The sequence below is a fragment of the Hemiscyllium ocellatum genome, chromosome 1 (assembly GCF_020745735.1).
Source record: "Hemiscyllium ocellatum isolate sHemOce1 chromosome 1, sHemOce1.pat.X.cur, whole genome shotgun sequence".
NCBI classification, from domain to species: domain Eukaryota; kingdom Metazoa; phylum Chordata; class Chondrichthyes; order Orectolobiformes; family Hemiscylliidae; genus Hemiscyllium; species Hemiscyllium ocellatum.
The window spans coordinates 9,808,666-9,835,874 of record NC_083401.1 but is presented as its reverse complement, the minus strand read 5'-3'; the positions used below and the strand labels follow the sequence as shown (position 1 = coordinate 9,835,874).

Genomic DNA, 27,209 nt, shown 5'->3' with positions numbered 1-27,209 from the left:
TGCACATGTGGTTTTGTCCCTCCCTGATTTCCCTTACTGCCGTTCTGGGAAGTTATCATCTATAGTGAATTCTGATTAAAATTATTTGTTAATTCATCTACTATCTCCTTATTTTCCATCATTCATTCCCCAAACTCACTTTCGAAAGAGCCAATGCTCACTTTAGAGCTTTCCTTTTTTAGACAGCTATAGAAATCCTTTTTGTCTGTTTTTATATTTCCAATTTTATTCAGTTCTGCGTTTCATTGACATCTCTGCAGGAGTTCCTCAGGGTAGTGTCCTTGACCCAATTATCTTCAGTTGCTTCCTCAATGACCTTCCCTCCAATTTAAGGTCAGCAGTGGAAGTCTTCGTTGATTAACATTTCCCATGATTGTCACTATAAAATTCTGACAAACTCCCAACATTTCTCACTTTATATTACAACTTACTGTGTGATTACTATTAAAGGTCCTGAACACTCCCACAAATGACCCCTTGCCTTAATAATTTCTCATCTTCTCACAAACTGCTTCTATGCCCAACTTTCCTGAATTTATAACATTCCTCTCAATCGTGTTAATACCATGATAAATGAACAGAACCAGCTTTTCTTAGCTCCCTGTCCCTTCCTAAACGCCATTTTCCCTTCAAATGTGGTAAGGTTAAGGTGGTTAGGCCCTGTATTCATCGGAAGATAGAACAAAGGTAGGAGACCTTATCGAAACAGATAAGATCCTTTGTGGGTTTGTGAGACAGTCGAGGACCAGAGGGCATAATCTCAGAAGCAGGGGTTGCACATTGAAGACAGCGATGGTGAAGATTTCTTCTCTCAGAAGGGAGTGAGTCTGTGGAGTTCTTTACCACAGAGGGGTTGTTGAGGCAGGGTCATTTAGTCTATCCAAGGCTAAGACAGACAGATTTATAATCAGTGAGGGAGCGAAGGGTTGTAGGGAAAAGATAGGAAGTAGAGTTGAGGCTTATCAGGTCAGCCATGATTTCATTTAATGGGCTGAATGGCCACCTTCAGCCCTCTCTGTCTAATGGTTTTATAGACTGCCTCTCTCTCCCCGTCCAATCCCTGGTCTGTTCCTCCCTATATCCTCAGCATGTCTCTTCCTCCTCCCCTCCCCCCTGCTCCATGTGCAGGTTGGGTTCGGAGCGGATATGGTCCTGTTGGTGATGGCAGGGCAGTGTTAGTGTGGTGTGGGCCATCGTTCCCGTCCTTGGTGACGACGCGAGGTGCCTGAATGGAATCACCATGACGACGGGCCGAGTGAAGAAATGGAATCGTGAGGAATTGCTGGGAGATGAGCTGATGGCTGCCACAGTGGGTGATGTTCATTGGCTGCAACTGAGTCTGAACAAGGCGAAAGGCAAGGTCGCAGTGGATCAGAATGTGAGTCCCACTCAGACAGCATTCTCATTGATACAGAGATTCACCTGCAATATCTTCACATCGCAAACACTCCAAAACACCTCCAAGTCAGGGACAGCACCGGGTTAGATACAGGGTAAAGCTCCCTCTACACTGTCTCCATCAAACACTCCCAGGACAGGGACAGCATGAGGTTAGATATAGAGTAAAGCTCCCTCTACACTGTCCCCATCAAACACTCCCAGGACAGGGACAGCACAGGGTTAGATACAGGGTAAAGCTCCCTCTACACTGTCCCCATCAAACACTCCCAGGACAGGGACAGTACAAGGTTAGAGACAGAGTAAAGCTCCCTCTACACTGTCCCCATCAAACACTCCCAGGACAGGGACAGCACGGAGTTAGATACAGGGTAAAGCTCTCTCTACACTGTCCCCATCAAACACTCCCAGGGCAGGGACAGTACGAGGTTAGAGACAGGGTAAAGCTCCCTCTACACTGTTCCCATCAAACACTCCCAGGACAGGGACAGCACAGGGTTAGATACAGGGTAAAGCCTCCTCTACACTGTTCCCATCAAACACTCCCAGGACAGGGACAGCACAGGGTTAGATACAGGGTAAAGCTCCCTCTACACTGTCCCCATCAAACACTCCCAGGGCAGGGACAGTACGAGGTTAGAGACAGAGTAAAGCTTCCTCTACACTGTCCCCATCAAACACACCCAGGACAGGGACAGCACGGGGTAAAGCTTTGTACTCTGTGATATTTTAGTACTCTGCCACATTCTGTGCATGTAGTTTTGTGTTGACTCTGAAGGCTGTAACTCTGGGCTGTCTCTCCCTCTGCCCCTCCCTGCGTTAGGGTTACAATGCGGTTCACTTGGCTGCTCTGAACGGGAGGCTGGAGTGTCTGAAGATGCTGGTGGAGGATTACCAGATGGATGTGAATCTGGCCAACCCATTGGGATGGAGCCCCATCCACCTGATCCTTAACAAGGAATGCCAGTTCCGAGCACTGAAATGCCTGCAGTATCTGCTCCAAATTGGGGCAGATCCAAACGTGTATGTGCCATTGTTACCTTCACTATATTGCCGCTTCCAATGGATAGATGGGAGTAATCATTGATCCAGTTATCCTTTTATCACCATGGTGACTGCACTGTGAGGGACGAGATGCTTTTATGCATCAGTACATACACTGAGGGGTTGGGAGCAGAATGGTGATGTTACAAGGATTGAGAACTTGAGACTCCAGAAACAGGGGGTTCTGAAACCCCCCACAGCCCCACGAGGAATTTAAATTCAGTTAATAAGATCATCACCTCCAGTAGAGCCATAGAGATGTACAGCATTGAAATAGACCCTCCAGTCCAACTCGTCCATGCTGACCAGATATCCCAACCCAATCCAGTCCCACCTTCCAGCACCCAGCCCATATCCCTCCAAACCCTTCCTATTCATATACCCATCCAAATGCCTCTTAAATGTTGCAATTGTACCAGCCTCCACCACTTCCTCTGGCAGCTCATTCCATACACGTACCACCCTCTGTGTGAAAATGTTGCCCCTTAGGTCTCTTTTATTTCTTTCCCCTCTCACCCTAAACCTATGCCCTCTAGTTCTGGACTCCCCCACCCCAGGGAAAAGACTTTGTTTATCCTATCCATGCCCCTCATGATCTTAAAAACCTGTATAAGGTCACCCCTCTATTCAACCTCTCCCTATAGCTCCAACCCTGGCAATATCGTTGTAAATCTTTTCTGAACCCTTTCAAGTTTCACAACATCTTTCCGATAGGAAGGAGACCAGAATTGCACACAATATTCCAACAGTGGCCTAACCAATGTCCTGTACAGCCGCAACATGACCTCCCAACTCCTGTACTCAATACTCTGACCAATAAAGGAAAGCATACCAAATGCCGCCTTCACTATCCTATCTACCTGCGACTCCACTTTCAAGGAGCTATGAACCTGCAGTCCAAGGTCTCTTTGTTCAGCAGCACACCCTAGGACCTTACCATTAAGTGTATAAATCCTGCTAAGATTTGCTTTCCCAAAATGCAGCACCTCGCATTTATCTGAATTAAACTCCATCTGCCACTCCTCAGCCCAGTAATAATGATTAAAATACCAGCATAGAAGTTCTGCCTCACTTCAGTCTTTGACAATTAACTGCTAATTCAGGGACGATATCCCCTTGTTCTAGACCAAGGCATAACTGGCGAATGTTTCATCTGTGCCCAGTCTAGCACACCCTGTGAGATTGTTGTAAATATGAGAGAGGTCACCTCCCAGTCTTGAAACTAGATATGACAGGCCCAGTTTCCTCAACCTCTCCTCCATCACAGAAACTTGACTCTCCATCTCACACAAGTTTCTCCGTCTTTGTAGGGTTTCCAAAAGATAACTCTCTTCTATGTTCCATTGGGTTAATCCAAATGGCTCTCCTCGATCTGATTACACCTTCATGGGGTACAGTGTACATGAAGGGGGGGTGGGACACTGTGGGAGGGGGTTAAATGGGTGCAGAGTGTGTGGTGAGGGGTGGAGAGTGAACGTGTTGAAGAACAGAGCTGAAGCCATGAACTGGTATCCTTGTTTTAACTTTGGCTGTAAATTATTTCCCAGCGTTTTTTTTCTGCCTTGCTCTTTAGTCAAACAAACGAAGGGTTGACCCCACTTCACCAGGCAGCTGAGGTCGGGTTACTTGATTGTATCATGGCTTTGGTCGCAGCTGGAGCTGATGTGACGGCCAAAGACTCCAGGGGACACAGACCTATTGACTTGGCCAAGATCTATGGGCATCGTCAATGTGCAAGGTTGGTTCACTCCTCTGTCGAACATGACACCACACTGAAACACCTGTTCATGGACATTATATTGTCCCTAGTTGCCCCTTGAGAAGGTGGGGGTGAGCTGCCTTCTTGAACCGCTGCAGTCCATGTGCTGAGGGTTGACCCACAATGCCCTGAGGGAGGGAATTCCAGGATTTTAACAGAGTGACAGTGAAGGAACAGTGGTATATTTCCAAGTCAGGACGGTGAGTGGCTTGGAGGGGAGCTTGAATCATAGCATCCTTACAGTGTGGAAACAGGCCATTCGGCCCATTGAGTCCACGCTGAATCTCTGAAAAGCACCCCACCCAGATCACTGCCCCTCCCCCTCCCACACCCTCCCCCCCCGGCTACCCTATCCCTGTAACCCTGCATTTCCCATGGCTAATCCACCTAGCCTTCACAGTCCTGGACTCTATGAGATAATTTCGCAAGGTCAATCCACCCTAACCTGCATATCTTTGGGACTGTTGGGAGGAAACTGGAGCACACTTGATAGATTCCTACATTGCAAATGATATCACCTCGAAAGGACTCTATTGGTTGCAAGGCACTGGGGGCGTACTGAGGTTGTGAAAGGCGCTATAAAAAGGCAGTTTTTTCTATCCTCTTCAACCCAACTCCTTTTGCTTCCCTCCCTCCTTCCATCCATCCACCACCGTTTCCATATGTCTCAGTATTCACCTTTGTGCCCTCAGGTATTTGTCCAATGTCATGTGGGAGGTCAGCCAGGCTGAGCTGTTCAAACAAATGGGGAAACTGCAGAAACTGAAGCTTGTCCTATTGGACAATGAGAAACAACAGGCTCAAATCCACCAGGTTAGTCACTGAATGGGGAATGATATTCAACGGTTCTACCTCCACCACCTTCTAAACCCAAACAGATTGGAATTAATACAATCCTCTGATATCAACACAACCCACTGATATCAACACAACCCTCTGATATCAACACAACCCACTGATATCAACACAATCCTCTGATATCAACACAACCCACTGATATCAACACAACCTTCTGATATCAACACAACCCTCTGAAATCAACACAACCCACTGATATCAACACAACCCTCTGATATCAACACAACCTTCTGATATCAACACAACCCTCTGATATCAACACAACCCACTGATATCAACACAACCTTCTGATATCAACACAACCCTCTGAAATCAACACAACCCACTGATATCAACACAATCCTTTGATATCAACACAACCCTCTGATATCAACACAACCCTCTGATATTAACACAACCCTCTGATATCAACACAACCCTCTGATATCAACAAAACCCACTGATATCAACACAACCCTCTGATATAAGACCATAAGACATAAGAGTGGAAGTAAGGCCATTCGGCCCATCGAGTCCACTCCGCCATTCAATCATGGCTGATGGGCATTTCAACTCCACTTACCAGCGTTCTCCCCGTAGCCCTTAATTCCTCGAGACAACAAGAATCTACCAATCAATCAATGTCAAAACAACCCTCTGATATCAACACAATCCACTGCTATCAACACAACCCTCTGATATCAACACAACCCTCTGATATCAACACAACCCACTGATATCAACACAACCCTCTGATATCAACACAACCCTCTGATATCAACACAATCCTCTGATATCAACACAACCCACTGATATCAACACAACCCTCTGATATCAACACAACCCTCTGATATCAACACAATCCTCTGATATCAACACAACCCACTGATATCAACACAACCCTCTGATATCAACACAACCCTCTGATATCAACACAATCCTCTGATATCAACACAACCCACTGATATCAACACAACCCTAGATGTAGGTTTGCTCGCTGAGCTGGACGGTTCATTTTCAGACGTTTCGTCACCATAACCTCTTCAGTGAGCCTCCGGATGAACCCTCTGCAGAAAGAGATTCCCCCCATCTCTGTCCTGAAAGGGTAACCCTTACTTTTAAGCAGTGCCACCTAGTTCAGGGTTTACCCACAACATCCTTTCCACGTTCACCTTGTCAGCGTCATTCAGGATCTTATAAACTTTGATCAGGTCACCCCTCACCCTTCTCAGCCACAGTCTGTCCAACCTTTCCTTGTGAGAACAACCCACTCACACATGGGTTCAATGTGATCATCCCCCTCTAAACAGCCTCCATACATTTACATCCCTCCTTCAATAAAGAGAGAAAAGCTGCACCCAGGGTTTGACACGTGGTCTCAGCAATTTTTAAATTCATTCATGGGATGAGGGCGTCGCTGGATAACCAGCATTCATTGCCCATGCCAAAGGGCAGTTAAGAGTAAACCATAAGTCTGGAGTCACGTGTAGGTCAGACCAGGTAAGGGTGGCAGATTCCTTCCCTAAGGGACATTAGTGACACAAATGGGCTTTTTCCTGGCAATTTACAACTCTTTTTTTAATTGAATTCAAACTCCACCATCTGCCATGGCAGGATTTGAACCCAGGTCCCCAGAACATTCTGAAATTAACAGTCTTAGCTTGTTTTTACAGTCTTCTTTCTAAAGTAGGACAATGGCCCAAAGTAACAAATGTCATTTTTAAGAGGGAGAGTAGATATTAGATTAGATTAGACTACTACAGTGTGGAAACAGGCCCTTCGGCCCAACGAGTCCACACCGACCCTCTGAAAGGTAACCCACCTAGACCCATTCCCCTACCTTATATTTAACCCTGGCTAATGCACCTAACGTTATGGGCAATTTAGCATGGCCAATCCCCATAACCTGCACATCTTTAGACTGTGGGAGGAAACATAGGGAGAATGTGCAAACCCCACACAGACAGTCGCCCAAGGCTGGAATCGAACCCAGGTCCTGGTGCTGTGAGGCAGCAGTGCTAACCACCGAGTCAGGTGTAGGCTATTTTCTAACAGGGGAAGGCTGTGGAATTCTGAAGCACAAAGGGACTTAGGAGTTTTAGGAGGATTCTTTTAACGTTGGCACCCAGGTTCAGTTGGCAGTTAGCGAGGTAAATGTAATGTTAGCATTTATCTCAAGAGGGCTAGAATACAAGAGCTGGGATGTACTGCTGAGGCTGTATAAGGCTCTGGTCAGACCACATTTGGAATATTTTGAGCAGTTCTGGCCCTGTATCTAAGGAAGGGTGTGCTGGCATTGGAGGGAGTCGAGAGATTTATAAGAATGATCCTGGGAATTAAGGACCTGTCATATGAGAAGTGGCTGTGGACTCTGGTCTATTAGATGGATACGGGGAAGATCCAACTGAAACTTCCAGAATACTGAGAGGCCTGGACAGAGTGGACGTGGAGAAGATGTTTCCACTGGTAGGAGAGACTAGGACCTGAGGGCACAGCCTCAGAGTGAGGGGATGACCCTTTCGACCTGAGATGAGGAGGAATGTCTTCAGCCAGAGGGTGGGGAATCTGTGGAACTCATTGCCACAGAGGGCTGGGGAGGGTAAATCATTGAGTGTGTTTAAGATAGAGATAGATAGGGTCTTGATTAGTAAGGGGGGTCAAGGGTTACAGGGAGAAGGCAGGAGAACGGGATTGAGAGACAAATGAGCTATGATCAAATGGTGGAGCAGACTGGATGGGCCGAATGGCCTAATTCTGCTCCTATGTTTTATGGTCTGCGTTACTGCTGACAAGATTTATAATTCAATTCCACCATCTGCCGTGACTGGATTTGATCCTGTGTCCCGGAGCACTAACTTGGGTTTGTAGATTACTGATCTGGTAACATTATCACACACTCCTGTCTCCACACTGCTGCAGGTTTAACCCTTTCAAATATTGAAAACCGAAGCAACAGCAGGCCGTTTGGCCCTTCAAACCTGCTCCGCCCTCCTATCTGATCGTGGCTGATGATCCAACTCCTTCCCTTGTTCCTGCTTCCTCCGCATATCCTTTGATCCCTGAATGAGCTGCCAGAGGAAGTGATGGAGGCTGGTACAATTACTACATTTAAAAGGCATCTAGTTGGGTACATGAATAGGAAGGGTTTGGAGGGATATGGGCCGGGTGCTGGCAGGTGGGACTAGATTAGGTTAGGATATCTGGTAGCATGGATGAGTTGGACCGAAGGGTCTGTTTCCGTGCTGTACATCTCAACGATATCTAATTCCTTCTTACCAACATTCAGTGTTTTGGCCCTAACTGCTTGCTGTGGTAGTGAATTCCCCAGGCTCCCCACTCTCAGGGTGAAGACATTTCTCCTCCTCTCAATCCAAAACGGTGTACCCTGTATCTTTAGACAGTGACCCCCTGGTTCTGGACATCCCGGTCATTGGGAACAATCCTTCCAATTAAATACTTGACGAAGTAACATTGCCGTGATCCCATCGGGCTCTCATTGGAGAACCTAGTGAGGTGAACGTCGGGTCAGGGGCGAAGCTGGGTAGGTAGGTAGGAGCTTCGTGGTGACCCCAGGTGTGGATCTGCCCCGTGGCAGTGCCACACTGCATCACACAACATAAGGAGCAGGAGTAGGCCATCTGACCCCTCGACCCTGCTCCGCGATTCAATACAATCATGGCTGACCTTGTCATGGACCCAGCTCCATTTACCCACTCACTCACCGTAAACCTTCATTCCATTACTGTTCAAAAACAATCTACCTTAGCTTTAAAAACGTTGGCTGAAATAGTGTCAACTACTTCCCTGGGCAAAGAGTTCCACAGGTTCACAACCCTCTGGGTGAAGAAATTCCTTCTTAGTTCAGTCCTAAACCTGCTTGCCTTAATCTTGAGTCTATACCCTCTTGTCCTAGCTTCACCCACCAGTGGAAACATCCTCTCTACCTCTCCCTTCGTAATTTGATGAAACCAGTATCCCTAGCCCACTCAGTAAAGCGCTTGACCATCTCTCAACCGAGTCAAACAAAAAAACACGTAGCAGTTCCTTCCAGCTCCGCACCACCTTCCCAACTGCACGGTGCGTGTCAGTAGATAATGTTTGCTTTGACTGGAGAGGTAAGAGTTGCTGGTGGTTGTGTTGCTGTAGGGAGAGATGGAATCCATCGCAGATGAGTCCTTCAGACTGTGGCTGGACAGGAAACAGCTCGCCAACGTTCTGAGGCTATCGAGCAGCTTTGTCAAACCGCGACGGTCAGCGGCCGATCACGTGACCAGTCAGCTGAGGGCGTCGGTGAAGGTCGAGGGGAGGGCCAGCGACTGGGACAGTTACAAACTGGTGCCCTCCGCCAAACCGACAGGGCCTTGCCATTCCAGGGGGAGGGGAGCGGGAAGCGCCCAGGACCGGGAGAAGGGAAAGGCCCACCCAGTTCCAGACCCGAAGAGCAGGACCTGCCCCACCCTCCGCCAGGGCGTGTGCCTGCCAAAGCCAGTTTGGAACCCCAGCACCAATCTCTCTTCGCCACCCACGGCTGACACCTCCAGACAGCAAGGGGGCGATCAGCAGCTCAACGTGAACCTAATGCTGCAGCAGCATGACTTTGGGGTCTTGTACAAGTTGGCGCGGAGCCAGTACGGCCAGCACATGCTGAAAACCAAGGTTGGCCATAAGACTTGGCCGTTACCCAGCCTGCCCCTGGACACGATCAAGCAACAACTGTTCCCCCATTGCGTTTACCATCGAATACGGATTCCTGAGGAATTCATGGCGGTCGATGTCCTCAGACTTCCCAAGAAGGGGCACGTGGTCAAGGACAAGGCTGAGATACACATGTGCCTGAGAGAGTGGTTGGAGCCAGACACGTGGCACATCACGTGTTCACACTACACCCACCCAACGGGGTCACCCAGCCCCTCAGTGAGGAGCAGGAGAGTGCAACTCGCTCACCACCGTGACTTACTCAGAATGACCACAGAATGCGACGGCATCAAGCCCACCACGAGAGACAGCACTCGCTCGGCCCAGTCAGACTCCCAGTCCGAAGACAGGAACTCCACGGTTCAGGGAGGGAGTGCGGCCCAGCCGCAGGAGGAGCAACACCACATAGAGCCCTGTAATCTCTGAGGGGGGGGGGAACATAAACCACCCAATACCATGAGTCAGAACGGAGTGGGAACTTCTTCCTCCACTGCCTGTTCACTTCTGCTATTGGGGAAACTCAGGACACATGTAACCTCCCAACCAACATCCCACACTCCCCCTTCCCCCCCCGCACATCACACTCTATCCCCATTCAATCGCCCTCCCACAGCCCCGTGTCCACACTCCCCCCATCACACACTCTACACCTATTTAATCCCCATCCCACAGTCCCCCCGTGTCCACACTCCCCCCATCACACACTCTACACCTATTTAATCCCCATCCCACAGCCCCGTGTCCACACTCCCCCCATCACACACTCTACACCTATTTAATCCCCATCCCACAGTCCCCCCGTGTCCACACTCCCCCCCCATCACACACTCTACACCCATTTAATCACCCCGTGGCGAATGGTTAATTGCTAACTGAAACACTCTGTCAGAGTTTATAAACCTACAGGACATTCCCATCAGTTCTCAGTAGAATCTGTGCGCGACTGCAGTCTGTCCCCTTTCTGGTAACACTCCGTACAGCACGCATTCTTAAAGATGGCATTTTTCCTGAATTCCTTCAGATCCCAATGGGATATGTTCATGTGACTAGATTCACCACGAGACACAGAGTCCAGGAAATTTAAATTCCGTTGAATACATCAGGAACTTGGAGGAACAAAGCTGACTTCAGTGAGCATGGAATGACAGGTTAGTGTGAAAATCCATCTGGATTGCTGACATTGCCTGTGGAAGGAAAGCTGCCATTTTTAAACAGCGTGGCCAAAGCCTACTTTCTCCTCTGAAACTGCTGCTCAAGTCACTCAGTTACATCTAAACTAGCGCGGTGGTTCGGACTCAGCCACAGGACAGGGATCACAGGCCTATGCAGGCCGAAGCCTGAATCAATGAACTGAAAATATAAATCAGTGGCTGATCTCACAAAGTTAGCCAGAGTTGCTGCCACCTTAAATAAATAGCCACTCCACCCCCTCAACTGTACTGCAGTGGTAGCCATTCAGCCCTTCCTCCCCCATCTATGCTGGTCAAAAGGAGAGCCATCCCACTTCCCAGTATTTGTTCCAGAGCCCTGCAAGAGTGTATTCAAGTCTACATCAAGCATTTTTTAAAGTGAGGTCCAAACCAGTAATACCCTCTGGGTGAAAAGGTTCCTCAATTGCTCTCTGACTGGAGGTCACTGACGGAGGGACGAGATTTCCCAGTGTTAGACCCTCTCCTTGAGAAGGACCTGCACAGTGAATGGAAAATACGAGCCAAGCGAGGAGATTGGGTGGAGATTATAATCCAAGGAAGTGACAAATTCAGAGCAACCCACTGAAACTCTGCTTTTGGATCAGACTTCAATCAACACCCAATCATTTCCAGAAGTGATGGAAATGATCCCACGGGAGTATTGCAAAGATTGGGGAATGTATCCATTGTGACCTGGTCAACTTTTATCCCTTACTGAACGTTTATCTAGTTATTGATCACGTGGTTGTTTCTGGGATCGTGCCATGCACATACGGGTTGCCGTGTTTCCCACACATTGACCAGGTTTCAAGAAGTACCTTGCGGGCTGCAGATCGAATTGCAAGATGTGCTAGAGATTCAAGACTTTATTTTTTATGCAGCAAGGTCATTTACACGAGGATTCACGATCTAGTTGGTCACTGTTTCAATCTGAGAGTTTAACAATTGAGATACAGTTTCAAGAACCACAATCAACATTAATCCAGCTCCCCCACACTGTCACTCAGTAACCCTTCTCTTCCCCCAACACCGTGTTACTGACTGTATCTGTCCTGATGTTAATCCAGCTCCCTCACACTGTCACTCAGTAACCCCTCTCCCCCAGTGCACTGTGTTACTGACTGTATCTGTACTGACGTTAATCCAGCTCCCCCACACTATCACTCAGTAACCCCTCTCTTCCCCCAACACCGTGTTACTCACTGTATCTGTCCTGATGTTAATCCAGCTCCCCCACAGTCACTCAGTAACCCCTCTCTCCCAGTGCCGTGTTACTGACGTTATTCCAGCTCCCTCACACTGTCACTCAGTAACCCCTCACCTCCCAGTGCCCTGTGTTACTGACTGTATCTGTACTGATGTTAATCCAGCTCCCTTACACTGTTACTCAGTAACCCCTCTCCCCCCAGCGCGCTGCGTTACTGACTGCATCAGTACTAATGTTAATCCAGCTCTCCCACACTGTCACTCAGTAACCCCTCTTCCCCCAGTACGCTGTGTTACTGATTGTATCTGTACTAGTGTTAATCCAGCTCCATCACACTATCACTCAGGAACCCCTATCCCCCAGTACCATGTTACTGACTGTATCTGTACTGATGTCAATCCAGCTCCCTCACACTGTCACTCAGTAACCCCTCTCCCAGTGCCCTGTGTTACTGACTGTATCTGTACTGATGTTAATCCAGCTCCCTCACACTGTCACTCAGTAACCCCTCTTTCCCCCCAGTTCCCGATGTTAGTGACTGTATCTGCACTGATGTTAATCCAGCTCTCCCACACTGTCACTCAGTAACCCCTCTTCCCCCAGCACCCTGTGTTACTGACTGTATCTGTACTGATGTTAATACTGCTTTGAGTGCGAGACAAACAGCAAGTTCGGGGGATGTTTGTAGAACACAAGACGGCTAAAAGCAAGTGCACAAACTCTCTTCAAAAAGATCCAAAGGGGAGAGGCAGTGCCTTTCAAGTTGAACTGAATCGAAACGTGTGTGAAACTGAACAAGGTTTACTGGAAACAACATGACCACGTACAGCAATCATCCACTCCATTAGAAATTGGCAATGTCTACACCGAATACATCATGTGGGGAGCTTCAACTGCCTCCTCTCCAAATGGAACAAGATTCGTTTTTTTTTTTGTTTGAAGTCCTTCGAAATTCCAAAATCTGTGCAAAGATAATGCGTTTCAAATCTTCAACCAATATTCCTTCAGGAGGAGGGACCATTTAAGAACAAAAACAAAAATCAAAAGCAATCCCAAATTAAAGTCCACAGCAGGAGCTCATAATTCTCCACGTCAGGAAGTCTCTCGGTCTGTCAGCTGCACCCTCCTGCACCCTGTCCCTCACTTTGACAAGTGTTCATGAACACACACACAGAGTCAGTAAATCTTCTGTCGGCTGGGCAGGATCGCCTCTTTGATGAAGGTGAAGATTACTAGGATTCCTGATCGCTTGCTCCTCTTTCCCTTTGTAAAGTAGTTTGACACAACGTCGTCTGTGGAAAATAAAAGAAACCATGAACTAACTCTCAAACCAGTCCATCAAACTAAACATTCAGAGTCAAAGAATTATACATCATGGAAAATGACCTCTCTATGTAACCCCTGCAAATGTGTTGCTGGTCAAAGCACAGCAGGTTAGGCAGCATCTCAGGAATAGAGAATTCGACGTTTCGAGCATAAGCCCTTCATGTAACCCGTCCATGCCGACCAGATATCCCAACCCAATCTAGTCCCACCTGCCAGCACCCGGCCCATATCCCTCCAAACCCTTCCTATTCATATACCCATCCAAATGCCTCTTAAATACTGTAATTGTACCAGCCTCCACCACATCCTCTGGCAGCTCATTCCATACACGTACCACCCTCTGTGTGAAAACGTTGCTCCTTAGGTCTCTTTTATACCTTTCCCCTCTCACCCTAAACCTATGCCCTTTAGTTCTGGACACCCTGACCACAGGGAAAAGACTTTGCCTATTTAACCCTATCCATGCTCATGATTTTGTAAACCTCTATAAGGTCACCCCTCAGCCTCAGATGCTCCAGGGAAAACAGCCCCAGCCTGATCCCTACAGCTCAGATCCTCCAACCCTGGCAACATCCTTGTAAATCTTTTCAAGTTTCACAACATCCTTCCTGTAGGAGGGAGACCAGAATTGCACACAATATTCCAACAGTGGCCTAACCAATGTCCTGTACAGCCGCAACATGACCTCCCAACTCCTGTACTCAATACTCTGACCAATAAAGGAAAGCATACCAAACGCCTTCTTCACTATCCTATCTACCTGCGACTCCACTTTCAAGGAGCTATGAACCTGCACTCCAAGGTCACTTTGTTCAGCAACACTCCCTAAGACCTTACCATTAAGTGTATAAGTCCTGCTAAGATTTGCTTTCCCAAAATACAGCACCTCACATTTATCTGAATTAAACTCCATCTGCCACTTCTCAGCCCATTGGCCCATCTGGTCAAGATCCTGTTGTAATCGGAGGTAACCCTCTTTGCTGTCCACTACACCTCCAATTTTGGTGTCATCTGGAAACTTATTAACTCTTATGCTCACATCCAAATCATTGATGTAAATGACAAAAAGTAGAGGTCCCAGCACCGATCCTTGTGGCACTCCACTGGTCACAGGCCTCCAGTCTGAAAAACAACCCTCCACCACCACCCTCTGTCTTCTACCTTTGAGCCAGTTCTGTATCCAAATGGCTAGTTCTCCCTGTATTCCATGAGATCTAATCTTGCTAATCAGTCTCCCATGGGGAACCTTGTCGAACGCCTTACTGAAGTCCATACAGATCACATCTACTGCTCTGCCCTCATCAATCTTCTTTGTTACTTCTTCAAAAAACTCAATCAAGTTTGTGAGACATGATTTCCCACGCACAAAGCCATGTTGACTATCCCTAATCAGTCCTTGCCTTTCCAAATACATGTACATCCTGTCCCTCAGGATTCCCTCCAACAACTCCCTCCACCGACATCAGGCTCACTGGTCTATAGTTCCCTGGCTTGTCCTTACCACCCTTCTTAAATAGTGGCACCACGTTTGCCAACCTTCAGTCTTCCGACACCTCACCTGTGACTATCGATGATACAAATACATCAGCAAGAGGCCCAGCAATCACTTCTCTAGTTTCCCACAGAGTTCTAGGGTACACCTGATCAGGTCCTGGGGATTTATCCACCTTTATGCATTTCAAGACATCCATGGATGGGTTAGACTGCAGGGTGTGTTTCTGTGCTGTACATCTCTATGGTTCTGGTCATGAAACCATCCAGATGTCAATTTACATGTTACTCCAGATGTAGTCTCCTCAATGAAACATTCCCTCACTGTTTTTGATTTCAACTTCTCTCCTGAGGAAAGATGACCCTCTATTAGCTTTCCTAACCACTGGTTAGACCTGCATATTAATCTGTTACCACCAGATCCCTCTGCAGCTGAGTGTTCTGGAACCTCTCACTGTTTAAATAAGCAGCTTCTTTCTCATCTTGTCTGCCACACACCCCGATATTATACTCCATTCGTCACAACATTCATAACGCACTTTCTGACCTCACTTGCAGCCTACTTAACTGGCCCCACATCCAAACATCCCCTCTCTCCACCAGCAGTGTGTACTATCTGCAAGATGCACTGCAGAAATTCACCAAAGATCCTCACTTAATACCTTCCAAACCCACAACTAACAACAAAAACTGAAATGTCTGGAAAAGCTCAGCAGGTCTGGCAGCGTCTCTGGAGAGAAATCAGAGAAAACCTTTCAGGTCGAGTGACCCTTCCTCAGAACTGATAACGAGGAAAATGTTGGTTTGTATGCAGGCAGTGGGGGGGTGAGTGTGGGGGAGGGAGAGCCCAAACAGACACGAGGAACAGTTGGACCAACAGAGCGGTGGCCAATCTCTCTGTCTGAGGCTTGCTGCACTGAAGATCAGCTCAAGCCAGGAGATCTAAACCTCATTTTGTACTTGGGGACCCTGCAGCCTCCTGGAGTCAATATCAAGTCTGTCCCAGCTCCCCCATCCTCAGACACCAGGCCTTGTTACCATACAGCCTGCCATTACATACTACCTATTGGCAGTCTCCATTCACAGCTATTGGCCCTCCTGGCCAGATCATTATCCACTCCTTTGTCTGTCCAACTGTTCTCTCTGTTTGGGCTCTATCCGCTCCCATGTGGGCAGCATGGTGGCTCAGTGGTTAGCACTGCTGCCTCACAGCACCAGGGTCCCAGGTTCGATTCCAGCCTTGGGCGACTGTCTGTGCTGAGTTTGCACATTCTCCCCGTGCCTCTGTGGGTTTCCTCCGGGTGCTCCGGTTTCCTCCCACAGTCCAAAGACGTGCAGGTTAGGTGGATTGGCCAGGCTAAATTGCCCCACAGTACTAAGGGATGTGCAGGTTAGGTGCATTAGTCAGGGGTAAATATAGGATAATAGGGTAGGGGATTTGGTCAGGGTGGGTTACTCTTCGGAGGGTCAGTGTGGACTTGTTGGGCCGAAGGGCCTATTTCCACACTGTAGTGTTTCTAATTCTAACCATTTATTTATCACTCCTCCCCCCCCACCCTATCTTTTGTAATTAAACCAGCAGTTTCCGAGCTACTATCAGTTCTGAGGAAGGGTCACTGGACCCAAAACGGTAACTGATTTCTCCCCTCAGATGCTGCCAATTTCTGTTTTTGTTTCTGCTTTCCAGGATTGGCGATTGTTTTGGTTTTTAACTTCCAAACCCGTGACCACTTCCAGCGAGAAGGAAAAAGCAGCAGACACCTGGAGACACCACCCCCTCCAACTTCCCTTCCAAGCCACTCACCATCCTGATTTGGAAATATATCGCCTTTTCTTCACTGTCACTAGATCAAAATCTTGGAATTCCCTCCCTAAAAACGCTCAGTGTATCTAATCCCCATGAGACAATTCAGGAACACAGCTCACCCCTTCCTTCTCAAGGGCATTAGGGATGGACAATAAATGCTGGCCCAGCCTAAGACACCCACATGCTGTGAACGATTAAACATATGATCGCTCAACCCACAATGTTAACCATTTAGCTCGTAAACCAATCCACTAACTAGCAATACGACAGAAATTGATCAGGAACTTGGCTGGTCTCACTCACCTCCCTGCTGGATAGTGGAAGGAAGGACATTCTCTCCAGCAGAAAGGGACACAAAGAAGGAGAAAGGGGTTATCCACAGGCACAGTGTGAAGTAAGCCAGTACCTGAAGGAATACAAAGAACCCAGACAAGTTATTTCACTGGTAACCAAAGAGGCGAGTCCATAAGCAAACAAGAGAGGCCTTCCAAACAAAATAAATAACCTCAGACTTCCCCGAATTAAACACTACTGGCCCCTTGTTATACAATCATGCATTCAGCCTCTCGCTTAGTGGTGTGTCCTGACAAAAGTGTGATTTGTCTCGGTATATTAATACCATTTTTGGAGATGGATTTCAAACTAGTGGCATATGAGTGTTGGGTCATTTCGAGAAGAGTTTTAAAAGTACACAAGATGAAATAGTCCTTTCTGGAACACTGACCTAATTCCAGTATGTCTCAGAGAGCAAGCCCCTAGCATTTATATGGAGATGTTTATGATCGACTAAACATCAAAAGGTATTAGGTTACTTTTGATTTAGAATAATCAAAGATTGGCTTTAGTTTAGAAAACCCAGAAATTGAGAGCTTTGATGGCAGTTTTGAAGGAAACATGACAAGACTCAAGAGTTAACGACAGTTTCTGTCCTATAAAGAAGCATAGGGAAAGCACAGTTATATTGGTGTGAAAGTTTAGTTTGTGGAACTTCCAGACCAGAAGTGTTTGGCTAGAAATATGCAAATTAATAACATATGAGAATGTGTAAACTTTCAGATTCATGAGTATTTGTGTCAGAAGACTTCACAGGACTTAAATCAAACTTAAAGATTTGATACAGAGGACCATTTCTGGTTGGCGAAGCCATGGTGGGCCGAAGGCCTGTTTCGATGCTGTATGATTATAATGATTCTCTGGATTTGAATTGCTGCAAAGCGATGGCGTTGAGAAATACACGAGGAGTTATTCCCCTGTGCTTTTTTTTTAAAACAATCTTTCAAACTCTTCTCTTGTATTTTTTCCCCCCAGTGTGTCATAAACTACTGCTTTAGCATTAAAGACAACCTGCAGCTGGGTACCTGTGGTACAGGGAATGACCACCACACTAAATGTGAAACAATCCAATCTATTCAGGCGGATTTTGTTTTGGAATCTGTCTTGTCTAGGAGTTGGTATAGTCACATATTTCCACCTAGTCTTGTATTTCGTGGGGAATTAATCTGGATGTCTTCGACAAAATAATATGGACTCTAAATGGCTGAGCAACCAGCAGTCATCCTGTGGCAGAACAGTGGTCTAACCAACTTAATACATTATGTTCAAATCCAACAGCCCTTGTCTTAGGTGTTTCCTTATTGAATTCCTTTTGGAAATCTATTGGTTCCCCTATATCTATCCTCCTCATAACAACTAATACATTATTTAAACACAGTTTGCTCACTATAAGACCAAAGTGACTTTCTTTGAATAAACTGCTGTTCCTTACCTCAGCAAAGGGATAATATTCTTCTGCAAAGTGTTGAAATGCCAAGTAATGGTTACAAACCACCAGCACTGTGGGAGGCATAAAAGTAAAAGGTCCATTATCCTTTACACACCGTCATTATTCACGTTCAGACAGTTGTCAGTTTAACACAATGTAAGCATGTACAACGTAGGGCTGACCAATCTATCACTGTATACTCCTGGAACAGGGAGCGCGAGAGTGAGCACATGTCTACTGGGGAGTGGGCAGTTAGTTAGACTGAATAGTGGGGTGGGGGAAGGGAGGGACCAACTGAGCTCTACACGTAACTACAATGGGATGCAGTTATTGCCGTACCTACACACACACACACATTAACTCCCCAAGAAGAGTGTATCAGCAATAATGAACACTAGGCCACCCAGAAAGCAATGGAAAGGGTACTTACCACAGGACAGTATAAAATTGGGTGACGTGAGTAGGATATATGGAAAGGTCTGTAAGAGGCCAAAGTAGACGAGGTTTGTGAAAAGTCCAACTCCAATCATTAATGCAGGAAAGTTCTCAAAGAGGTAGAGTCCAACCAGCACTGCCGTGGAGAACTGAGGAGTCAAGAAAATTAACAGCTTGCATTTGTCCTTCAACGTGAAAAATCTCAGCATCACAATGCAGTCTGCGACCCAGAAACAGGCCGTTCTGTGTTCCTCGCCTATCACCCCTGTCCGTATTGACTAATCTGTTATTCCTTTCTCCATCATGCCTGCAACTCCCTGTGATAGTGAGTTCCACATACTTATCACTCTTGGGGCAAAGATATTTCTCCTAGCTTTTCCACAGGATTCATTCATCACTCTCACAGCTCAATGGCCATTGATCCTCACAGTCAGAAACATCTCCCTTGTGGCAGACCATCTCAGGCCAGCTTCAGTCTTCATTTTACCAGAGAGCTTCTTCACCCACACTGCTCCCCGATAGTTACAAGCTCTGTTCTGACATCATTGGGTAAATTAGTCTAGCGTCTCCTTTAACTTCTGTACCTATTTTATAATATGACCACCAGAACTGCTCACAGTACTCCGGTGAGGGGCTAATAAATCCAAACACTTGGCCGAGGGAGAAACAGGCACCGCGCAGCCTTGGGACAGTGCTGCTGGACAGAGCCAAACCTGGAGGTTAACTGTAGGGCAGCAGACTGGGGAAAGGCTGCATGTGGTAGAGACAGTAACATCAGTGGGACAGAGGGGTAGCTGGTGGAGTCTTAACTCAGTTCACCAAACCCTGGGACTGAAAGCAACTCTCAGAAATGGTGACTGTGAAACAATCATCAGTTGCTTTCAAAGCCCCTATCTCCTTCAGGGAAGGAAATCTGCCATCCTGAGCAGGTCTGACCTACATGTGACTCCAGACCATTGTTTGTGACTCTTACCTACCCTCTGGGATGTGCAATAAACGTTGGCCTAGCCAGACATCCCATCAATGAATTGCCAAAACAAAAAAGGCAATTTGAGTATATTCAGACTCCATTTGATAACTAATACACTCTGAGAGGTACTGCTGTGGTTGGACCATTCTCAACAATCACAAGCCTCACAAGAACAGAGTAAAACTTGTTTAATTTTTACTGTTTGCAGAGAGTCACAAATTATTCATCGATACAAATCCCAGTTTGCAAGCAACTTTGATGAAACCCGAACTCAGTGTCTGAATTACCGGGCCATATAACATAACACAAACACAACCACAGTCATCGGGAAGCAGGCCCGATGGGCTGAATGGGCTCACACCTGCTCCTCCTCTCTAATGCAGTCATCAGCACCGAGAAGCCCTGATCCAGCCAGTGTACTACAGAAACACATTAAACTGGGAGCCTTTCTCCCCCACATTTCCCGGTCACAGTAACACACACTCACCCATATCATGTACTTGATAATGCGGCTGGTAATTACTGTATACTCTTCGATTAATTCTGCCAGATAGTACAAGCCAGCAGCTGTTGATAGAGGGAGAGACGGTGACACACACATTACATGGGTGACAACAGCAAAAGAGGTGCAGATAGGAGCAGGAGAGAGGTTCGTCTAAAATAGGACAGGTATCCCGAAGACCATGCTGTTGATAAAATAACATGCCTTTAATTTATGCATATCCACATAATTTACAGCTCAGGAACAGACCATTCAGTGCAAATGATACTCCGAGCTCTCATTATCTTACCCTGTTATGATATCCATCTCGTCCTTTCCCTCCACCACCCTCCCTCCAGTGTTTATCTGGGATCTGAGGGATGCAGGCAATACTGTTCACATCAATGCCCCATGATAATGTGTCACATTGTCACAGTACTGGGGCTTTGATTTCCAGGTCAGAGTTATCACTCACTCTCTTATACTGGTTTCCAATTTTGCTTGCTTCAAATTAAAATGGAAGAATTTTATGTCAAATCGACATAAGGAGGGATATAATGTTGGGTATTCTAAAGGGCATTAAGGTGAACAGGTCCCTAGGTCCGGATGGGAGCTATCCCAGGTTACTGAGGGAAGCGAGAGACAAAATAGCTGGGGCTTTAACAAATATCTTATCAGCATCCTTGGACACTTGAGGTCCCAGAGGACGGAAGAATTGGTAATGTTGTCTCCTTGTGGGCGGCATGGTGGCTCAGTGGTTAGCACTACTCTGTGGGGACCAGAACTGTGCACAGTATTCCAAACGTGGCCGAACCAAAGTCTTGTGCACGACTTGCCAACCCTTGTACTCAGTACCCCGTCTGATGAAGGAAAACATGCCATATGCCTTCTTGACCACTCTACTGACCTGCGTTGCTGCCTTCAGGGAACGATGGACTCTGTACATCAATTTTCCCCAGGACCTTTCCATTTACTGTATAGATCACTCTTGAATTGATTTTCCAAATGCATCAGCTCGCATTTATCCGGACTGAACTCCATCTGCCATTTCTCTGCCCAACTCTCCAACCTAGCTGTATTCTCTGACTGTCCCCTTCCATAATGTTAGTGTCATCTGCAAACTTGCTAATGAGGCAACCTTTACCTTCCTCCAGATCATTTCTGTATATCACAAACAACAGTGATCCCAGCGCAGATCCCTGTGGGACACCACTGGCCACAGGTCTCCATTTTGAGAAACTCCCTTCCACTACTACTCTCTGTCTCCTGTTGCCCAGCCAGGTCTCTACCCAGCTAGCTCGAACACCCTGGATCCCATGTGACTTCACCTTCATCATCAGCCTACCATGGGGAGCCATATCAATAGCATTACTAAAGTCCATACATGTGACATTTACATTCCCTTCCCTCATCAATCAATTTGGTCACCTCTTCAAATAATTCTATTCAGTTGTAAGATAATGACCTTCCCTGCACAAAACCATGCTGCCTATTACTGATAAGCCCATTTTCTTCCAAATGGATATATATCTTATCCCTTAGTATCTGCTTCAGTAGATTCCCTACCACTGATGTCAGGCTCACCAATCTGCATCAAGCCCAAACTAATCCCACTGCCCCACTCTCTCCCCATAGCCCTGCATCAATCCCAAACTAATCCCACTGCCCCACTCTCTCCCCATAGCCCTGCATCAATCCCAAACTAATCCCACTGCCCCACTCTCTCCCCATAGCCCTGCATCAATCCCAAACTAATCCCACTGCCCCACTCTCTCCCCATAGCCCTGCATCAATCCCAAACTAATCCCACTGCCCCACTCTCTCCCCATAGCCCTGCATCAATCCCAAACTAATCCCACTGCCCCACTCTCTCCCCATAGCCCTGCATCAATCCCAAACTAATCCCACTGCCCCACTCTCTCCCCATAGCCCTGCATCAATCCCAAACTAATCCCACTGCCCCACTCTCTCCCCATAGCCCTGCATCAATCCCAAACTAATCCCACTGCCCCACTCTCTCCCCATAGCCCTGCATCAATCCCAAACTAATCCCACTGCCCCACTCTCTCCCCATAGCCCTGCATCAATCCCAAACTAATCCCACTGCCCCACTCTCTCCCCATAGCCCTGCATCAATCCCAAACTAATCCCACTGCCCCACTCTCTCCCCATAGCCCTGCATCAATCCCAAACTAATCCCACTGCCCCACTCTCTCCCCATAGCCCTGCATCAATCCCAAACTAATCCCACTGCCCCACTCTCTCCCCATAGCCCTGCATCAATCCCAAACTAATCCCACTGCCCCTCTCTCCCCATAGCCCTGCATCAATCCCAAACTAATCCCACTGCCCCACTCTCTCCCCATAGCCCTGCATCAATCCCAAACTAATCCCACTGCCCCACTCTCTCCCCATAGCCCTGTATCAATCTCAAACTAATCCCACTCTCTCCCCATAGTCCTGTATCAATCCCAAACTAATCCCACTGCCCCACTCTCTCCCCATAGCCCTGTATCAATCCCAAACTAATCCCACTGTCCCACTCTCTCCCCATAGCCCTGTATCAATCCCAAACTAATCCCACTCTCTCCCCACAGTCCTGTATCAATCCCAAACTAATCCCACTGCCAGTGGCAGGGGGAAGTTATTTCATGCTCTTTTTCAAAACATAACAGTCTCTTCTCATGCTCTCTTGCTGGTTTCCCTTTCCACTTCCACTCAGACTATACGATCAGGATCACACTTGTATTATTAAACTGTGGACAGTCCCACACGTTTTCTGCTCCATCTATCTCCCTGAACCATCTCCTCTGTCGAGGAGTTCTGCTACAATTTTGCAAACCCACCCTCGATTTCCAATTTGTCAGAGGCTGAGATATTGAGATATTGTCACCCTGTGGGAACTGGCTGTCTCACAATTACATTGGTTTTCTTTCTCAGGGATTACGGGGGAGTTTGCCAATTGGATACAACATTGGCTTAACAGCAACAGACAGGGTGATGGTGGAGGGTCGTTTTTCAGACTGGAGGCCTGTGACCGGCGGTGTTCCACAGGGATCGGTGCTGGGTTAACTTCGATGAGAATACAGAAAGCATGGTCAGATGATACCAAAGTTGGTGGTGTAGTGGCCAGTGAAGAAGGTTATCTAAGATTACAAAGAGATCTTGATCAATTGGGCCAATGGGCTGATGAGGGGCAGAGAGAGTTTAATTTGGATAAATGAGAGGTATTACATTTTGATAAAACACAAAAGAGCAGAACTATAACAATAAACGGTAGGGCCTTGAGTAGTGTTTAGATTAGAGTGGTGCTGGAAAAGCACAGCAGGACAGACAGCACCCAAGGAGCAGGAAAATCGACATTTTGGACAAAGGCCCTTCATCAGGAATAGAGGCCTTTGTTCAGCACCACTCTAATCTAGACTCTGATTTTCAGCATCTGCATCTGAGTAGTGTTGCAGAACAGAGAGACCTAGGGGTTTGTGTACATAATTCTTTGAAGTTTGGGTCAGATATAGACAGGATGGTTAAGAAATTGTTAGCATATTTGCCTTCATTGGCCAGATCTTTGAGTTGGCACTTTATGTTGAGGTTGCACAGGACGTTGGTAAGGCCTTTCCTGGAGTACTGTGTCCAATTCTGGTCACCCTGTTATTGGAAGGGTATTACTCAGCTGGAGAGGGTTCAGGAGAGATTTACCAGGATGGTGCTGGGACTGGAGGGTTTGAGTTGGAAGGGGGGGCTGGATAAGATGGGACCTTGGAGGTTGAGAGGTGATCTTATAGAGGTTAATAAAATCATGAGGAGGAGCGATAAGGTGAAGGGCAGGTTCCCTTCCCTATGGTGGGGGATTTCAAGACGAGAGGGCATTTTTTTTAAAAGGTGAGAGGAGAAAGATTTTAAAAAGACACAGGGGCAATTTTTTTAACTCTATGATCAGGATCACACAGTGAGTTGTCTGTGTGTGGAACAAGCTGCCAGAAGCAGCGGTGACTGCGGACAGAGTTATAGAAGATATTCAGGGAAGTACATTAATAGGAAAAGTTTGGAGGAGTATGTGCTCAGTGCAGGCAACTGGAACTAGTTCACCCCCAGACCCTCATCGCCTCCAACCCCCACCCCACACCCTCATCCTCACCCCCACACTCATCCCCACACCCTCATCCTCATCCCCACACCCTCATCCCCATCCCCACACCCTCATCCCCATCCCCACACCCTCATCCTCATCCCCACACCCTCATCCTCATCCCCACACCCTCATCCCCACACCCACACCCTCATCCCCACACCCTCATCCTCACCCCCACCCCCCCACCCCCACCCCCTCACCCCCTCACCCCCCCTCACCCTCACCCCCTCACCCCCACACCCTCATCCTCACCCCCACACCCTCATCCTCACCCCCACACCCTCATCCTCACCCCCACACCCACATCCTCACCCCCACACCCACACCCTCACCCCCACACCCACATCCTCACCCCCACACCCACACCCACATCCTCACCCCCACACCCACATCCTCACCCCCACACCCACATCCTCACCCCCACACCCTCATCCTCACCCCCACACCCTCACCCCCACACCCTCACCCCCACACCCTCACCCCCACACCCTCACCCCCACACCCTCACCCCCACACCCTCACCCCCACACCCACACCCCCACACCCACATCCTCACCCCCACACCCACATCCTCACCCCCACACCCTCACCCCCACACCCTCACCCCCACACCCACACCCTCACCCCCACACCCTCACCCTCACCCCCACACCCTCACCCTCACCCCCACACCCTCACCCCCACACCCACATCCTCACCCCCACACCCACATCCTCACCCCCACACCCACATCCTCACCCCCACACCCTCACCCCCACACCCTCACCCTCACCCCCACACCCTCACCCCCACACCCACATCCTCACCCCCACACCCACATCCTCACCCCCACACCCACATCCTCACCCCCACACCCTCACCCTCACCCCCACACCCTCACCCCCACACCCTCACCCCCACACCCACATCCTCACCCCCACACCCACATCCTCACCCCCACACCCACATCCTCACCCCCACACCCTCACCCCCACCCCCACACCCTCACCCCCACCCCCACACCCTCACCCCCACACCCTCATCCTCACCCCCACACCCTCATCCTCACCCTCACCCCCACACTCACACTCACATCCTCACCCCCACACTCACATCCTCACCCCCACACCCTCCTCCTCATCCTCACCCCCACCCCCACACCCCCCCTTGAATGGGGCCGCCCACACCTGCAGCCTCTGATTGGACAGGCCACTCCAACGGAGCTCTCCCATTCGCCGCCCTGCCCGCGCCGAGGGACCAATGGGGCGCCGGGTCGGACGCGATGACCCCCGCGGCCCCGTAGTAACGAGCGTCCCCATTGGCTGCCCCTGCGCCTCCCCGGTGCATGAGCGCCGCTGATTGGCGGTGGGGTCCTCACCGCCCGGTCGGTGATTGGCTGAGCGCTTCCTGCCTACGTTGGCGGTTTCCCCATCCCCCACCGAGGGCCAGGGTTCACCCCCCCACCCCCCCGCAGGGGTATCGGGGTCAATGTCACCCCCCCCCACCACCACCTTCCCTGAGGCCCAGGCCTTGTGGGGGGAGTGAGGGGACAAGGCCGGGTTCGGGCCCGAGCTCGGGGGGACCCCGGCCTTCCCCCCCCCCGGGAGTCAGGCCCGAGCCCGGCCTCCTCACCCCCCCCCCCCTGCCCCGGACCGTCACTCACCGATCCCCAACGTGACAAAAGCCACCTGCAGCAGCAGCGACAGCCAGCTCAGGAGGTAAAGGAACCACATCCTGCCGCCCAGGGCCCGGCGCTGGCCCGGAATAAACACCCCACAGCCGCCCCCCGGCACAGCGGCGAGAAGGCACTCCCGGGAGAGCGTCACCCGCCGGACGGGAGGAGAATGACAGGCGCTCGGGAACTCCACGGAGAGCGTCACCCGCCGGACGGGAGGAGAATGACAGGCGCTCGGGAACTCCACGGAGAGCGTCACCTGCCGGATGGGAGGAGAATGACAGGCGCTCGGGAACTCCACGGAGAGCGTCACCCGCCGGACGGGAGGAGAATGACAGGGCTCGGGAACTCCACGGAGAGCGTCACCCGCCGGAAGGGAGGAGAATGACAGGGCTCGGGAACTCCACGGAGAGCGTCACCTGCCGGACAGGAGAAGGAGTGACAGGGCTCTGGAACTCCACGGAGAGCGTCACCCGCCGGAAGGGAGGAGAATGACAGGGCTCGGGAACTCCACGGAGAGCGTCACCCGCCGGATGGGAGGAGAATGACAGGCGCTTGGGAACTCCACGGAGAGCGTCACCCGCCGGACGGGAGGAGGAGTGACAGGGCTCTGGAACTCCACGGAGACCGTCACCTGCCGGACGGGAGGAGGAGTGACAGGGATCGGGAACTCCACGGAGAGCGTCACCCGCCGGACGGGAGGAGGAGTGACAGGGCTCTGGAACTCCACGGAGAGCGTCACCCGCCGGACGGGAGGAGGAGTGACAGGGCTCTGGAACTCCACGGAGAGCGTCACCCGCCGGAAGGGAGGAGAATGACAGGGCTCGGGAACTCCACGGAGAGCGCCGCCGGGCGGATGGTTTCTTGGAGAGACAGTGCTCGGGAACTCCAGGGAGAGCGCCGCCGGGCGGACGGGAGGAGGAAAAACAGGTCTGAGGGCCTCCGGGAAGAGCGCCACCCACCGGCTGGGAACTTCAGGGGAACAAGTGGAACAGCGACTCAGTGCGGCCATTCAGCCCAT

General features: G+C 49.2%; 2 protein-coding genes across 2 annotated transcripts; one reads left to right on the top strand and one right to left on the bottom strand.

The window, feature by feature from the left end:
- Nucleotides 1–1,240: 1,240 nt before the first annotated feature.
- ankrd53 (ankyrin repeat domain 53) lies at nucleotides 1,241–10,159 on the top strand. The gene is made up of 5 exons (XM_060833137.1): nucleotides 1,241–1,378; nucleotides 2,222–2,421; nucleotides 4,016–4,180; nucleotides 4,894–5,014; nucleotides 9,185–10,159. The coding sequence occupies exons 1-5, from the start codon at nucleotides 1,241–1,243 to the stop codon at nucleotides 10,157–10,159; spliced, it is 1,599 nt and encodes a 532-aa protein (XP_060689120.1).
- A 2,756-nt stretch (nucleotides 10,160–12,915) lies between these two features.
- On the bottom strand, nucleotides 12,916–26,342 carry tex261 (testis expressed 261). The gene is made up of 6 exons (XM_060835464.1): nucleotides 26,177–26,342; nucleotides 20,409–20,488; nucleotides 18,947–19,100; nucleotides 18,520–18,587; nucleotides 17,058–17,160; nucleotides 12,916–13,422 (listed from the first exon to the last, which is right to left on the bottom strand). Exons 1-6 carry the CDS (start codon nucleotides 26,244–26,246, stop codon nucleotides 13,307–13,309), a joined length of 591 nt encoding a protein of 196 aa, XP_060691447.1. The 5' UTR covers nucleotides 26,247–26,342; the 3' UTR covers nucleotides 12,916–13,306.
- Nucleotides 26,343–27,209: the final 867 nt, after the last annotated feature.

Coding starts and splice junctions, on each gene's coding strand:
- ankrd53 (XM_060833137.1), top strand. CDS start 1,241: ATGACGACGGGCCGAGTGAAGAAATGGAATCGTGAGGAATTGCTGGGA. Junction 2,422..4,015: donor ATTGGGGCAGATCCAAACGT/GTATGTGCCATT, acceptor CTTGCTCTTTAG/TCAAACAAACGAAGGGTTGA. Junction 5,015..9,184: donor AACAGGCTCAAATCCACCAG/GTTAGTCACTGA, acceptor GTGTTGCTGTAG/GGAGAGATGGAATCCATCGC.
- tex261 (XM_060835464.1), bottom strand. CDS start 26,246: ATGTGGTTCCTTTACCTCCTGAGCTGGCTGTCGCTGCTGCTGCAGGTG. Junction 20,489..26,176: donor TTTTGTCACGTTGGGGATCG/GTGAGTGACGGT, acceptor CTCTATCAACAG/CTGCTGGCTTGTACTATCTG. Junction 19,101..20,408: donor TTATCAAGTACATGATATGG/GTGAGTGTGTGT, acceptor TTGACTCCTCAG/TTCTCCACGGCAGTGCTGGT.